General features: G+C 40.3%; 1 protein-coding gene across 1 annotated transcript in view; it reads left to right on the forward strand.

Annotated features, from left to right (window-relative positions):
- The first annotated feature begins 344 nt into the window (after nt 1-344).
- Nucleotides 345-16,330, forward strand: part of LOC128698089 (uncharacterized) — a 36,091-nt gene continuing 20,105 nt past the window's right edge. The window contains exons 1-3 of the mRNA XM_053790193.2: nt 345-868; nt 3,056-3,782; nt 14,897-14,989. Of these exons, the coding sequence (XP_053646168.2) occupies nt 3,526-3,782; nt 14,897-14,989 (350 nt within the window). The 5' untranslated portion in view covers nt 345-868; nt 3,056-3,525. The remainder of the gene's footprint in view (nt 869-3,055; nt 3,783-14,896; nt 14,990-16,330) is intronic.

Raw genomic sequence — 16,330 nt, forward strand, 5'->3', positions numbered from 1 at the left:
ATGGGAGGAGGTACAAGTACCTCCTCATCTTTGGGACCAAGTGTCCCCAGGCCTAGCCACATTCCCCGCCCTCACGGGGCTCGTAGGGAGAAGCTAGGCCTCTGGTCTGTCATCTACCCCGCCTCAAAGGGGCTCGTGGGGATGGCAGTCTTATGAGCTGCAGATGGTAGCAAGCTCAGGCCTTTTTTACTGTATTTGTATTTATATAACTGAAATGCAGCAAGAAAGTTTATTTATCACACAACTGGGTTTCTTCTATGTTAATTTACAAATTTTTCATGACATTCTTTCAAAAACATAAATGAATAAGTTTATTACATAAAACACACAAACACCTCCATGAGTTAAATATGCTTTCAAACAATATTTAAATAATTTCCAAATTAATTGCAATGTATTGCATTTTTTAATGACAAAAATAATGCACAGTTAACTTAATACAATTATTTTCATATACTGTAGAGATAAAAATAAGATAATACTTATCAGTTGCTGTATGTTAAAAGTGTTATCTTACTTAACCTTATCTTATGTAGCCTGCATTCACTCCACTTACTCACTCACACTGAGGAAACTGCTGAGACTTTAGCCTCCCTTAGCCTAACCTAACCTAACCTAAACTCGCCTCACCTAACACAACCCAATCTTACTAAACTTATCCTTGTATTATCTTTCACGTCTTATTTAACCTTGTCTAGCCTAACTGTAATGTAATCTAGCTTATCCTGGTCTAACCTAGCCTATGCCTGTCTAAACTTAGACGATCCAAATCTAATACAAGTGTTGGCTGGGGCTAATAATACAACTGTTTTCCTTGCATCTGTGGACAGCATATATACACCTGCTCCTGCCCTTGGAACTATTGAAGGTGAGTGCCCTTTTAGGGGTTCATTAAAGAACGTTTGACATTTACTGAATTTTTGGCTATTATATTATGAAAACAGAATGTTTTGGTGACCACGTCGGGTAAACTTTTTTTTCCATAGTGGAAATCACATACCAAGAGCTGTTCCAGGGCTGGGCTTTGAAATACACCGAGAGGTGTATGTCTTTCAGCGTATATACACAAAATTAACCTTGATCCTTATTTCGGATATTAAAGTATTCTTGTCTGGTAGTGAACAAGTTGTATGCAGCCTAATTTTCTCGAAATGCTCTGTATAACAAGCGCCTTTCTATATAGTTATGTCATTTATGTCAGCTAGGCCTGTTTACCTTGTACATGTACTTTTTGATCGACACCATGCCTAACCCTTCTAGGGTAGGGTAGGTGCCTGAGCCCGAGCCTTTAGCTCACAAGACTGTCATTCCCATTTGTCCCCTTGGGGCGGGGATGGCAGACCAGAGAGGCCTAGCTTGTGGCTAGGCCTGGGGACAGTTGGTCCCAAAGATGAGGAGGTACTTGTGCCTCCTCCCATGGGAGACTTAGGTCTCAGACACTCCATAAAGAGGGAGCCAAGGCCGGGCCACCACTTGGAAAAGGCCCGGGCCGGGAGAATACCGGCGAATCTTTAATAATAATATTAATACATGTACTTGTAGAAATATAGTTATTATTATTAAATTATTATTATTATTAATGTTCTTCGTTAGTAAATTTAGTCGATAAGTTTTGAACCCCATTGACCAACCAGCCAAAGTATATACTACCACCTGTAGAATGTTTCCAACTTGAAGTGATGGGAAAATACTCTCTGAGAATGGCGGTGTAAATGGAAGACCTCTGGAGGATTCTAATATTTCTTTGGAATTAATTCCATGTGATATTTTCCTCAGCACCAACATAGAATAAACAGTCATTTCCCCAGCTTTTCAACCTTGCCACTCTAAAAACATTTTAATTACATAACTGAAAATACATAATGATTTTTTTTTTACCTCTTCAACCTAGCCCTTTCTCTAGGCAAGGTACATCATTTTTTTAAGGATTCAAGCTGATTAGAAGAGGCATCCATGTCTGATGGTGACCAGGTGACATAACATGGGAAAGTTGAAACTGTAGCACGCCTATTGGCCCATACTAAGCAGGTCTAACTCACACCTACCAACGCCCACTCATGTGTTCGTCGAACCTATATTTAAAGCTACTGAAAATTGCCTAAATAACGCTACCTGGGAGTTTGTTCCACTCATCTACAGTTCTAGTGCCAAACCTGTACTTCCCAACATCCTTTCTAACTCCAAATTTATCCAACTTGAATCCATTGCTACGAGTACTGTCTTACCTGGAGAGGGTTTCGGGGATCAACACCCCCGCGGCCCGATCTCTGACCAGGCATCCCGGTGGATCATGATCTGATCAACCAGACTGTTACTGCTGGCCACACGCAGACAGACGTACAAACCCCAGCCCGGCTGATGAGGTACTGACTTTAGGTACGTGTCCAACACCTTCTTGAAGACAGCCAGGGCGTTATTGATAATTCTCCTTATGTATGCTGGGAGGCAGTTGAACAGTCTTGGGCCCCTGACACTTATTGTGACGGTATAATAACCTATACGATATGTCGAGATATCTTAATGAAAATAAAATACCAGAAATATTAAGCAAATTTTGTAAATTTACTTGCAGCATATAAGACAACTGAAGATATAAATTCAAATGTACTCTTGTTTACCCTTTAGGGACTCAGTTCCTAGGCTTTTTGTGCATCCATATTCTCTTGTTCTACCCTCCACAGAATTAATTTGGGATGCAAAATGAACTAGCAGCTTCGGCACCAAAAAAAAAAAAAAACTAACCTCGTATCCTAGCAAGACGTTGGCTATGTCCACTACATCAGTGTTGAGTCGTATGTAATTTGTTGAGTGTACCTTTTAGTTAATATGAAACAGTTATTGTCGCAACACTGTACTGTACACCACCCTCAGGGTACTATACTGATCCCTACTACAACCAAGGTGTTGCTGCCTCCCTCACTCCTTCCTTCTTTCACACTGACTAATTGCTTCTCTTAAAGTGACAAAGTTTGCCAGTCACATCAAATGATGTGATTTTTAATTTCTTGATAACATCCAAATCTAAATTTATACTGACAAGCATTTATTTTTTCAGGAACAAGTGATGTTGATGTATTAGGGACGTAGGGGCAGTCTGCATTTAAACCACCCGTCAGAAAACTATTATTAAAAATGATGAGGAACGTTCAAAGAAATTAGTGAAGCAAACTCAGTTGTTGAGAAGATTAAGAACGTGAAGGAAAAGGTTACGCAAATGAAGTAGATGAGTCAGATGAACATGCAAAATTACTTGGAACACGCGTAGAAGTTATAGTGATATAAGTTGTTTTCAGGTATCGCAGGTGGTGTTGAGGCCTCACAGGTGGTGTCGAGGCATTACAGATGGTGTAGAACCATCACAGGTGGTGAAGAGGCATGATATGTGGTGTAGAAGCATCACAGGTAGTGTCGAGGCATCAGAGGTGGTGTAGAGGCATCAGAGGTGGTGTAGAGGCATCAGAGGTGGTGTAGAGGCATCAGAGGTGGTGTAGAGGCATCAGAGGTGGTGTAGAGGCATCAGAGGTGATGTGGAAGAATCACAGGTGGTGTATTATGATGTTCAAAATATTGAATAGCGTACAGCCCCAGGCCACCTTAATGCTGTACCTGACTGACGTGATCCTGGTACTGTACTGCGCTGTACTGCACTTCCTAAGAGGTAGCTCCACACAAGATGACTACAACTCCACACAAGATGATAACGTCTCCGTGGTGTTCGGAATATTCACCATTGTTATTCTCTTCATCGGCGGAGTGTCCGTCAACTTGTTCAACTTCTTCAGGTTGGTAGCCACCACTTTCTCATCTTAGTACGCACCACTTTCTTACATTCATCTTCATCTGTAAGATTCTTACAATATGCATGTACCCGTCATTCACATACATGACAAGCTATAACAGAGCTGTTTAACCTGACACTGCAGAGGCCACAAGAGCAGTGTGGTGATGTGCCTCGTGTTCACTCTTAGCCCTGAATTATTACACAATAGATAGCATTACAGTTCACAAGAAATACGTACCAAATAATCTGTGGATACTTCTTCATTCTTGTTGCAATTATACCATGTCGTTTGCGATATTTGTATTTTGTTGCAAGTATACCATGTTGTTTGCGACATTTTGTTTTTTTGTTGCAATTATACCATGTCGTTCGTCATATTTTGCTTTTTGTTGCAATTATATCATGTTTGCGATATTTGTTTCTTGTTGCAAGTATACCATGTCGTTTGTCATATTTGTTTCTTGTTGCAAGTATACCATGTTGTTTGCGACATTTTATATCTTGTTGCAAGTATACCATGTTGTTTGTGTTATATCTTTGTCTTACCTCACGGGACGTGTTGTTACTGTCTCGGTGATTCATCAACAATATCCCTGAATCTAGTAATAATAATAAAAATAATCTTTTTTTCTACAAGTACATGTACAAAGTATACAGTCCTAGCTGACATCAATGACATACTACTATACAGAAAGCCGGTTGTTATGCAGAGTATTTCGGGAAAATTAGGTCAATTTTGTCCCCAGGATACGACCCACACCAATTGACTAACATCCAGGTACCTATTTTACTGATAGGTGAACATGGACAGCAGGTGTCTTAAGGAAACACGTCCTAATGTTTCCACTCGTACCGGGGATCTAACCATGGACCTCAGTGCTCTAAGTGCGCAAGCTGTCGAGCTCATTTACTGGATGAGAAAAATGCCACTACTCACTTTTCGAAACTGTAAATACACCGAGAGGCGTGTATTTCTTAGTGTATAACCATCGAGAGTTGACTCATATTTCCTGCTTTATGGAATAAAGTATTCCTGGCGGGTAGTGTATAGGTGACATGCAGATTTAATGATCATCTTGCAGTTGGTAGGCTTCAAGCCTAACGAACCAACCAACTACTCTCCTTAACCTATATTTTCTCCCAAGCGCCAGAAATATTATTTTGGCCTATGCCCCTCAAGGAAGGTTCCTTGATGTTGGTGAGGGGCTCTTGATTTAGGGAATTGGATCTGTGCTCCAGTTCCCCGAATTAAGCCTGAATGCCTTCCACATTCCCCCCCCCCCAGGCGCTGTATAATCCTCCGGGTTTAGCGCTTCCCCCTTGATTATAATAATAATAATAATTTGGCCTATGCACCAGTTTCTCTGATAGTCCAGTCAGATTACTCTTGAAGAAAAACAACACGAAATAGCAGAAATTATTTTTTAAATTATTAAATTATCTACATCTGTTGTCAGAAATTTACAGTAAGAAAGGCAAAAGATCTAAAACAGAAAGAATGTACTTTGTGGTCAGGAGAACGAGTTGATTTTAAGTAGCGTTTGTTTTGTCGTAAAAAAAAGTGACATCGCAGCAGGGAAGAAAAGAAACCATGTGAATAAACGTGAAAGTTATGTGTGAGGTTTGTACCCTGACCGGGTAAGAGAGAAAATACTGGAGGATGTTAAGCAAAGAAATGATGAGTGGGGTGAGAAAGTGATGAGACGAGTGAAGAGTGTGGTATATCTTACTGCAGAAGAAGCACTTTATTACCTGGAGTTTACCTGGAGAGAGTTCCGGGGGTCAACGCCCCCGCGGCCCGGTCTGTGACCAGGCCTCCTGGTGGATCAGAGCCTGATCAACCAGGCTGTTACTGCTGGCTGCACGCAAACCAATGTACGAGCCACAGCCCGGCTGGTCAGGAACCGACTTTAGGTGCTTGTCCAGTGCCAGCTTGAAGACTGCCAGGGGTCTGTTGGTAATCCCCCTTATGTATGCTGGGAGGCAGTTGAACAGTCTCGGGCCCCTGACACTTATTGTATGGTCTCTTAACGTGCTAGTGACACCCCTGCTTTTCATTGGGGGGATGTTGCATCGTCTGCCAAGTCTTTTGCTTTCGTAGTGAGTGATTTTCGTGTGCAAGTTTGGTACTAGTCCCTCTAGGATTTTCCAGGTGTATATAATCATGTATCTCTCCTGCCTGCGTTCCAGGGAATACAGGTTTAGGAACCTCAAGCGCTCCCAGTAATTGAGGTGTTTTATCTCCGTTATGCGCGCCGTGAAGGTTCTCTGTACATTTTCTAGGTCAGCAATTTCACCTGCCTTGAAAGGTGCTGTTAGTGTGCAGCAATATTCCAGCCTAGATAGAACAAGTGACCTGAAGAGTGTCATCATGGGCTTGGCCTCCCTAGTTTTGAAGGTTCTCATTATCCATCCTGTCATTTTTTCTAGCAGATGCGATTGATACAATGTTATGGTCCTTGAAGGTGAGATCCTCCGACATGATCACTCCCAGGTCTTTGACGTTGGTGTTTCGCTCTATTTTGTGGCCAGAATTTGTTTTGTACTCTGATGAAAATTTAAAGGTATTTTGTTGTTTGTTGCTGGCTTTAGACCCTGTATATTTGCAAAGAAGAATGTCATCGGACTGGTGGTATTGTTGGTACTGGGGGGGGGGGATTTTTTTTCCGGCATTAGTATCTGTATCTGTTGGTTTGGAGTGGAGGCCATCGACTGTGATTCCACTCCAGGAATGACTGGATTTGGTGTACGATTTCTGCCATTTCCTGCCAGTTTTTTTTCCTTCCTGGCACTAAAAAACCTCTCTCTCTTGAGTGGCTGTGGCTACCCAGGTTTTCCCATGGCCTGGATGTTTTGTATCTTTTTGTCCCCTTTAGATGGTGTGCCTGGCAATTTAAGTTATAGCACAGTCTTTCCTGTACTGAAGAGGTACACATTTCAGGGTGAAAAAGCTTACAGGAAGGGAGTTTGCATTTTCTCGTTGTCATATGGGCACGGCATTTTCTAGGGTGGTCAAATGTTACTCTAAATCTGCATGCACCGACCATCGACTCTAAAACGTGGACGACCACAGGATCAACACGTTGCTACTGCATTCGAAAGGCTGTGCTCCTTTATTGATGAATCTGAGGAATGACAGTTCTCTCTATGCATCTTGATCAAGAAACTTAATGAACATTTATCAATTGATTAACTAGTAACTGAGAAAATGCTGAAAGCAAAATTACTCAACACACATGGAGACGGAATCTTGTTTGCAAAGATAAAAAGAAGACCAATAGTTATTTGTTTCTTTGGCTCTGGACTTTTACCTATTAATAGCTGGTACATAGAGCGAGAGAAAGGTGAGCGGTTAAGCATCGTTTAAGCTGCAACAATTAAAGTTTTAAAGGATATTAGAACAACTGCTCATAGCACTACAGATTACCCAGATGATAAAGTCTTTACTAAAGATCCCCTCAAGGAAGGTTCCTTGATGTTGGTGAGGGGCTCTTGATTTAGGGAATTGAATCTGTGCTCCAGTTCCCCGAATTAAGCCTGAATGCCTTCCACATCCCCCCCCCCAGGCGCTGTATAATCCTCCGGGTTTAGCGCTTCCCCCTTGATTATAATAATAATAATTTACTAAAGATGAGGACATTTTCAGTTATTCCTTTTGCACGCAACTTGTGCAGTTACCTCACTGTCAAAGACACACTACATCTGCATTTTGTTTGTCTTCCAGTGCATCCAAGACCATGTAATGGTCTAACAATTGCGAGAGGCAAGAGCGACCTGTTCTGAACCCATGTTGACCTAAGCTATGCAACTGCCACGATTCCATGTGACTGGCAATCATACTTCTTAAAATACTTTAAAAAATCTTCATAATGTGGGAAGTCAGCGGTATCGGTCTATAGTTATTTGCAACTGCTTTACTGCCAATTTTGTGGGATGGAGCCTTTATCAGTGGTTTTGAATGACCATGGGATGACTCCAGTGACCAGGCTCCTTCACAGAACATTTAGGCTTGTGATAATGGGTTGTTGCAATTCTTGATGAATATGGAGTTCCATGAGTCTGGGCCTGGGGCGGAGTGCATTGGCATACAATGAATGGCCTCTTTCAAGTCACGTGGGACTATGGTTGTAGTAGAGATCATGGAGATGTCTGCAGTGTTTTTCCTCTCGTTCATGAAGAATTTATTTGGATCGTCAATCTTTAGGTTGATTAATGACTCACTGAACACTGAGTCGTATTGGGACTTGGGCATTCTATTTATTTCTTTGCTGTCGTCACGTGTGTTCCATCTTCAATCAAAGGTCCGATACTAAATGTTTTTGCATATCAGAAGCAATTTGGAGTTCTCACAATTTCACTTACGTTTTTTGCTTCCCGTCTCTCTTGGACCGTGATGCATGCAGTTTGAGCTCAGTGTTTTCCATTTCTCTCGCTAGTGCTTATTTTCGTTCTTCAGAAAATATACTGCCTTTGAGGAGCTTTGATATTCGTCGTGTTCGCTAATAAAGGGCACTCCTCTCTCTTTCCAACCTGCACCTTCTTCTAATTTGTATTGGTACATGTCTGCGGCATATTTTTAGGCCGGCGAGCTGACCCTCTGGGAGTAGTGGTTTAGGTTAGGTCCTCGTTGATCGTATTGTCTTCTCGGCATATTTCAGTAAGCTCACGATTTATTGGGTCTCAATTGATGTTCTTGTTAAAGATAAATCTACTAAACATACCTTCATGATTGAGTGTATTTTACTAATTAGGACCAGTGAGTGTGTATGTCTGAGTTTCCATTAGATAGTGATCTGAGTTTACTGTCTTCGACACTATGATGTTCCGAACCTGATCTTCATCGTAAGTGAATTCAATTCAATTCAAGTTTATTCTCTATAATGGTTACAATGTGGGGTTTACAGGTTTTGGGTATTTTGTGGTTTACATGTTATAAAATACTAATTACAGAGGGGGCCACTAGGACACCTAGCATGGCTAGGCATTTCGAGCAGACTTAGATTAATTCTTAACATTAAATCCTTACAGATTATGGTATTAAGGCTAAGTGACTACATCATAATTTGTGAGTTTAGCAATGTGAATGCTTTTGTTTTGGCACAATACAAGGTGTCTATATTTGAGTATCATAGGCAAACTTATGACTAGTTAGGATTTATTATTTTAAGATTAAGATTAGTATTTCTGGGTTTATAGTCAGTGGGTGAGTGAGTGTAATTTTGAACCACCAGATGGTTATTATGTAGTTAGTTGTCGGGGTGGATCAGGGAGATGTTTTCTAACTGTAGTTTTGAAAGTGATGAATGTGTCTGCAGTTCTAGAGTTTTCAGGTAGGGTGTTCCAGATTTTAGGTCCTTTGGTCTAAGGTATTTTCTAGTTTGTTCGGTTCCGCTATTTATTGGCATACAGCGAATTTGCTGCAGTGTTAGCAGTTCAGTTGTGTGAGATTGTTCATCCTGATTCCTAGGATTCTTTCTTTTGTTACAGTCTTTGCTACATTTTTCTATTTTAGTTGTGGCCGGGTTTGATAGGTCTTGGTATATATATTTAACACTCAGCGCATATGAACTATGTACAAGACACATTGAACACACAAGTACATGCCAAAGACGCTGTAAGCGGCGCAGCACTTTATTAGATTTTATTATGAAGACGGTTTGGTCTTAATGTTTTCAATGAGCATAACATTTCCATAATAAAGGCTTGTGTTGTTTCCTGTGGGCTATGTTTTCTGGCGATACTCTTGACATTGTACTGATGGTTGTGGTTCATTATGGCTGTCACCTGATGTTTCTTGCTTTGACAGGACGATTGCCTGGGTCACAGGTGGGAGTGGGGCTGGGTATGTCACGAGAGGGCTGGGTGGGTCACGGTTGAGCGGGCAGCGTGCCACATGTGTGACGGTGGGGATTAGGAGGAAGTCGTGAACGGTGGGGTTGCAATCCCTGAGGAATACTGACTCACCCTAGTCCGGGAAAGAGCTGAGTTAGGGCCGGGGAAGAGCTGAGGATACAGCATACAACACATGCACACACAGCTTCCTTCATCCTAGGCCGTATTATTAGTTCCTCAGTGATTCAACAGCAACATCCATCCCCATACTCTTGTTGTATACATATGTACTCTCACACCAACAGAGCTGTGTGCTATTAACCACGGGGTTATAGTAAGTTAATATCCACATTAACGTATCGAAAATGTGTGTCCATAACATCCGTGTGCCCTCAAGGCCACTATAAAAAAAGACTAAATGTTTGTTTAACCTAAATATGCACTTAATGACCTCATCCCAGCATCTCATATGTGACTTGAATATCTACACAGAGCGAAACATGACTTTCTAATGCTCTTCACAGAGCGAATGACTTGCTAGGCTCTACACAGCGAAACATGACTTCCTAAGGCTTTACAAAGAGCGAACCATGACTTGCTAAAGCTCTACGCAGAGAAACATGACTTGATACAGCTCTACACAAAAACATGATAAAGCTCTACCCAAGGCGAAATGTTGCCGTAATAAGAGCTTCCTCTGCAACTTTATGCCTTTTCTTCCTCCCTGCTCTTCCTCATATACATCAATGACCTTCCAAACGTATCCCAACACCTGAAACCCATTCTCTTTGCTGATGACACAACTTATGTCATCTCTCACCCTAATCTTGCCACCCTCAACACCATTGTGAATGAGGAGCTGATTAAAATATCGACTTGGATGACAGCCAATAAACTTAAGCTTACACTGACAAAACCTACTATATTATGTTTGGTAGCAGAGCAGGAGATGCACAAATTAACATTAAGATTGACAACACTCTAATTACCAGAAATAATGGGGGAAAATTCCTAGGCTTATACCTTGACAACAACCTGAATTTCAGCACCCATATCCAGCATATAGCCAAAAAAGTATCCAAAACGGTTGGGATCCTCTCCAAGATACGATACTACGTGCCGCAAAATGCCCTTCTCACACTATACCACTCACTTATTTATCCATACCTCACCTATGCTATTTGTGCTTGGGGATCAACTGCAGCAACACACCTAAAGCCAATAATAACCCAACAAAAAGCTGCAGTAAGAATAATCACTAAATCCCATCCCTGGCAACACACCCCCCCCACTCTTCATAGATCTAAACTTACTCCCAGTCCAGTACATCCACACTTACTACTGTGCAATCTATATCTACAGGGCCTTAAACTCTAATATCAACCTTGACCTAAAACGCTTTCTTGATAGTTGTGACAGAACCCACAGGCATAACACCAGACACAAACATCTCTACGACATTCCCCGTGTCCGACTAAACCTTTACAAAAATTCAATGTATGTCAAAGGCCCTAAAATCTGGAATACCCTACCTGAGAACTCTAGAACTGCAGACACATTCATCACCTTCAAAACTACCATTAGAAAACATCTTATCTCCCTGATACACCCCGTCAACTAACTACACGAATACCACCTGGTGGTTCACACTTACACTCACTCACTCATTTGACCATAAACAGAAATATTAATCTCAGTCTTAAAATAATGAATCCTGTTATACTCCAATACTGAAACTATGTACTGTGCCAAAACAAAAGCATTCACATTGCTAAACTCACAAACTAGTATTTAGTCACTTAGCCATAATACCAACTTACCTCATAATTTGTAATATTTTACAATTAAGAATAAAACTAAGTATGCCCGAAATGCCTAGCCATGCTAAGCGTTCTAGTGGTACGCTCTGTAATCACAATTTTACTACATGTAAACCAAACAATAACCAAATTTCTGTAAACTCAGCATTGTAATCCTTATAGAGAATAAACTTTGAATTTGAATTTGAATTTGAATTTGAATTCTTCACACTCCTCTCATGTCCCTCCCCCCAACAACACCCCCACTAGGCCCCCTGCACTGGCCCTCAACAGTGACTCCCAGCACTGTGATCCCAGGCACTAACCGCGCCCAAACAACACCACACTTTCATTGATCTTGTTGGAGTGGTGCACTGAAGAGACTCTTCTCTCTCTCTCTCTCTCTCTCTCTCTCTCTCTCTCTCTCCGGCATCTTCAGGTATTTCCACTGAGGTTTATTGCATCTTTCCTGGTCAAGCTGATCAGTGGTCTCTGGTGCAAAAAAACAAGTGCTTCATACACACTCTTATTATTAATGACATGGGAAGCGCCATATGACTGAAACATAGATGTATGGTGTAAATATTCTAGAAATGTGACGAGCCTAAGAAACTTTATGTTTAGGCTTTGGGTATATAAAATACAATTATTTTTAACAATGGACTTGAGGAACACATGTCATGGGCACATAAAAAGTACAATATGTATGCTTCTTTAATCTAGGATAACATGCAAAATGATGGAAAAGATAATACGAAAGAGACGTTAAATACCTGAAAAATGCAAGATTCACTATTCTTCACGGAATATCTGCATGGATTCTAACGTGAAAGGTTATCAGCTATTAACTTCAGACATGTGATCAATTAACAAGCACCATGCAAGGGAGATAGACAGATGGGTCGACTGTATATTCCTAGAATAGGAAGGCTTTTGATACAGTGACACAGAAGGCTATTCAGCATTTAATGGAGAAGGAAGCTGGGGTATTAAGAAAGAATAAAGGAATACTTGAGCACTAGAAAACAGTCACGGTAATAGAAAAGATGTCAGAATGGTAGAGCGTAGCTAGTGGAGATTCACAGGGATCATTGTTGGGTCCTATACCGTTTTTGGTGCAGTTACATGACCTGGTTAAACGAGTTAATAATAATAATAATAATAATAATAATAATAATAATAATAATAATAATAATAATAATTTTTATAGAGGATTAATTGACGTTATTGGTATGCCGAAAATAAATGGAATGGTGATGCCGACAGAATGTGGAATAAGATACTTATGTCCTGAGTTGTACATAAGTTTATCCACATTATTCAAGACCCTGTTTATGTAGAGCATTTCTGGCAGCCTTAAAAGAAACTTATAACTACTGGATGACTCTTTAAGCAAGTTGGTTTATCAGAATGCTCAAGTTTGCAATCTTTGACATTAACTAACACTTTGGTTTATGATGACATGTTTTTATGGGTAAGGCAATTTGTTACAACGTATTCAGTGGTTATTACATATATTCAAATATAAATACTAATCTATTTGAGTATTACTGTACAGGATATTCAATAATCTGAAGGACCAAAGAATGCATAGTATCTCGGACAAAATAGACTATACTGTACTTAAAATTTACAGTTTTATTTATTTTGTATTTATTAGATAAGGACAAGTGCTTCCTGACGCAGGTTCCTGTTAATACTGTTTTTAACAAGAACCCGCGTCAGAAAACACTTGTTCTTACCTAACCTAAAAAAATAGATAGATAAAGTGGATTCAATAAATGGTTGTAATCATAACTATAATTTTTAAAGGGGTTGACAGGGGTCATATGACCAAAACTCCAACTGTGGATCATCATGTGACTAAGACCCGCGTTAGAAAACACATAGATATAGGTTAAAATTATAAAATATCACAAAAAAAAATTGTTTATTTTAGCAGGGTGAGTAGTATTAATTGTTTAAATTACAATACGAAATATAACGATGTAGTATAATTATGTTCCTGTGAGAATTATTTCTGCAGCTAAGTCTGAAAGAAGGGATTGTTTTCAACTCCCGTACACTTAGAGGCCTAGCTTCTCCCTACGAGTCCCGTGAGGGCGGGGAATGTGGCTAGGCCTGGGGACAGTTGGTCCCAAAGATGAGGGGGTACTTGTACCTCCTCTCATGGGAGACATAAGTCTCGAGACACTCCCCAGATAGGGAGCCGAGGCCGGGTCACCACTACTTGGAAAAGACCCGGGCCGGGAGAATACCGGCGAATAAAAAAAAAAAAAAAAAAAACTCCCGTACATCTTACAATATACGGGAGTTGAAAACACTTGAAATAATGACAGGGTAGGAGTAGATGAAAACAGTAGGTTTCACGATTTTTTTTATCATGGTATATTGCTGTCAAAATCACAATGAAGGTGATTTTTAACAGTGGCTTTGAAGCGGATGGCATATCGGAACTTTGATGCAAAGTTCCTAATTTAAGGCCTTTTGTGCACATTAACTCTTAAAAAAGAATGAATGAAGGCTGCGATAAGATTTGGATAGACTTCAGGAATGGTCGGATAAATGGCTACTAGAATTTAATCTTATAAAAAGAGGCAAACTTATGATGGTGGAAACGGAGTAAGCTAATGGAAGACAGAGTATCATCAGGGTGGAGCGGGACGGGTAGGTAAGTTACAGTAACAGTTCAAGAAAAATATCTTGATATATAACCATTATAATAAGCCTGTCTCCCGAGACACGTATAAACTGAACATCATCAGCACAGGGTAAGCTTGCAAATATGAGAGTGGCTTTTGGGAATCTTAAATACTTATTGAAAACACTTTATACCTTATAATTGCTACTCGTTGTTGAGTATGCAGCGCCTGTATGGTACCCACAGTGGTTTAGAAATATGTGAGCAAATACTAGGAAGTGAGATGGTATGTTCTAGTGCTTCTTCGCGTCTTTTGAAATCCTTTGTAGGTATCAGTTACCAAGGTTGATGATACCAGTACAAAGGAGTACCTGAGATAGGGGAAATAAACTACAAAAAGAAAATAAGAAAACTGGTTCTTATGTTGCCAGAGGAATGAAGAACTGAGAACTATGATCACCATGTATGGAATACTACGTGGTATAGGCAGGGTAGACAAGGCTGAGCTCTTTATCGGATATACAAGATTTAGATTACACGGTTGTAAATTACACACACAGATGAAATTCAAATGTATTGAGAAGTATATCTTCATTGAATAAAGGAGGTGGTAAATGGGTTTTATGAGCTGAGTAACAACACGGGGAAAGCAAACTCTACATGAAGGGCTTAAAATAAATATGGCGAGGATCAGTTATGTTAGCTGGACGGAAGTTTAAGAGACGGGACCAAGGGCTGAGGCTCAACCACTCGCAAACTCAGATAATTACACACACACACGCAATTTTTTGTCATGCAATTTCAGACGCTTAGTTTTTACAACTAATAGTCATATATCCACAGACGTGAGTCCCGCCTGCTGAAGAACCAGACACTGCTGAAGAAGGCGAAGAAAATACTGATGTTGTTCATCCCAGGACAAGCCCTCCTGAGCTGGTGGGTCAACTTATTAAACAGCCTAGTTCAGTAGTTCTCAAACTGGGGTCCGCGGACCCCTTGAGTGGCTCGTGGTTATTTTCATGGGGTGGATAGCAATATTGCTATCCTCGCCAAACCTATGGCGAGAACAGTGAAAAGGCTAATAAACCACTCAAAAAAGGCTGGGAAACATAGGTTTTATTCATAGTAATTTTTATTAGCAAATGTAAGTTTGTTATTCAAACAGGATTTTTACAGTAGCATTCAGTATTGTGCTGCTGCCCATGGTAAATGAAAGACAGGTGCGCAACAAGCCTGTGATAACGTTTTGCTCTACTCTGACAACGTTTCACTGTTATCCTACTGCGTCCAGGTTGAAGACGTCCCTCAGGGTTGTGTTCTCAGCACTATCTTCTTCCTGCTGCTGTGAATAACCTTGCCTCTGTTCTCCCTTCCAATATTTGGTCGTTTATGTCGATGATTTTGTGTCAGCGTTTTGCTCAGTTGTAACAATATTACGATCTACTGTTACAACGTTTCACTCTATTGTGTCATCGTTTCGCTCAGTTGTAACATTGTTTAGATCTGTGACATTTCACTCTGTAGAACGAAACGTGACACATGCTTGCCCTGTTTTTTTCTTAGCTCCTTTCTAACAGAACCTGCCACAGGTGTTTCTAAGTTTCTAAGTAATCACAAATAGGCGTCATACAAGAGCTTTGTTGGTCTAAGAAATTGTTCTAATGTAACTTCTCCAAGAAATGTTTATTATAAGTCAGTCAGAATCACAGTGTTTATTCTAAGCCAGTCAGAACAAGTGTTTATTCTAAGGAAATCAGAATCACAGCGTTTATTCTAAGCCTGTCAGAACAAGTGTTTATTCTAAGCCAATCAGAATCACAGCGTTTATTCTAAGCCAGTCAGAACAAGTGTTTGTTCTAAGCCAATCAGAATCACAGCGTTTATTCTAAGTCAGTCAGAACAAGTGTTTGTTCTAAGCCAATCAGAATCACAGCGTTTATTCTAAGCCTGTCAGAACAAGTGTTTATTCTAAGCCAATCAGAATCACAGCGTTTATTCTAAGCCAGTCAGAACAAGTGTTTATTCTAAGGCAGTCAGAATCACAGCGTTTATTCTAAGCCAGTCAGAACAAGTGTTTATTCTAAGGCAATCAGAATCACAGCGTTTATTCTAAGCCAGTCAGAACAAGTGTTTATTTTAATACAATCAGAATCACAGCGTTTATTCTAAGCCAGTCAGAACAAGTGTTTATTCTAAGGCAATCAGAATCACAGCGTTTATTCTAAACCAATCAGAATCTCAGTATTTATTCTAAGGTAATCAGAATCACAGCGTTTA

This window comes from Cherax quadricarinatus, chromosome 58, assembly GCF_038502225.1.
Source record: "Cherax quadricarinatus isolate ZL_2023a chromosome 58, ASM3850222v1, whole genome shotgun sequence".
In the NCBI taxonomy this organism is placed as follows: Eukaryota; Metazoa; Arthropoda; class Malacostraca; order Decapoda; family Parastacidae; genus Cherax; species Cherax quadricarinatus.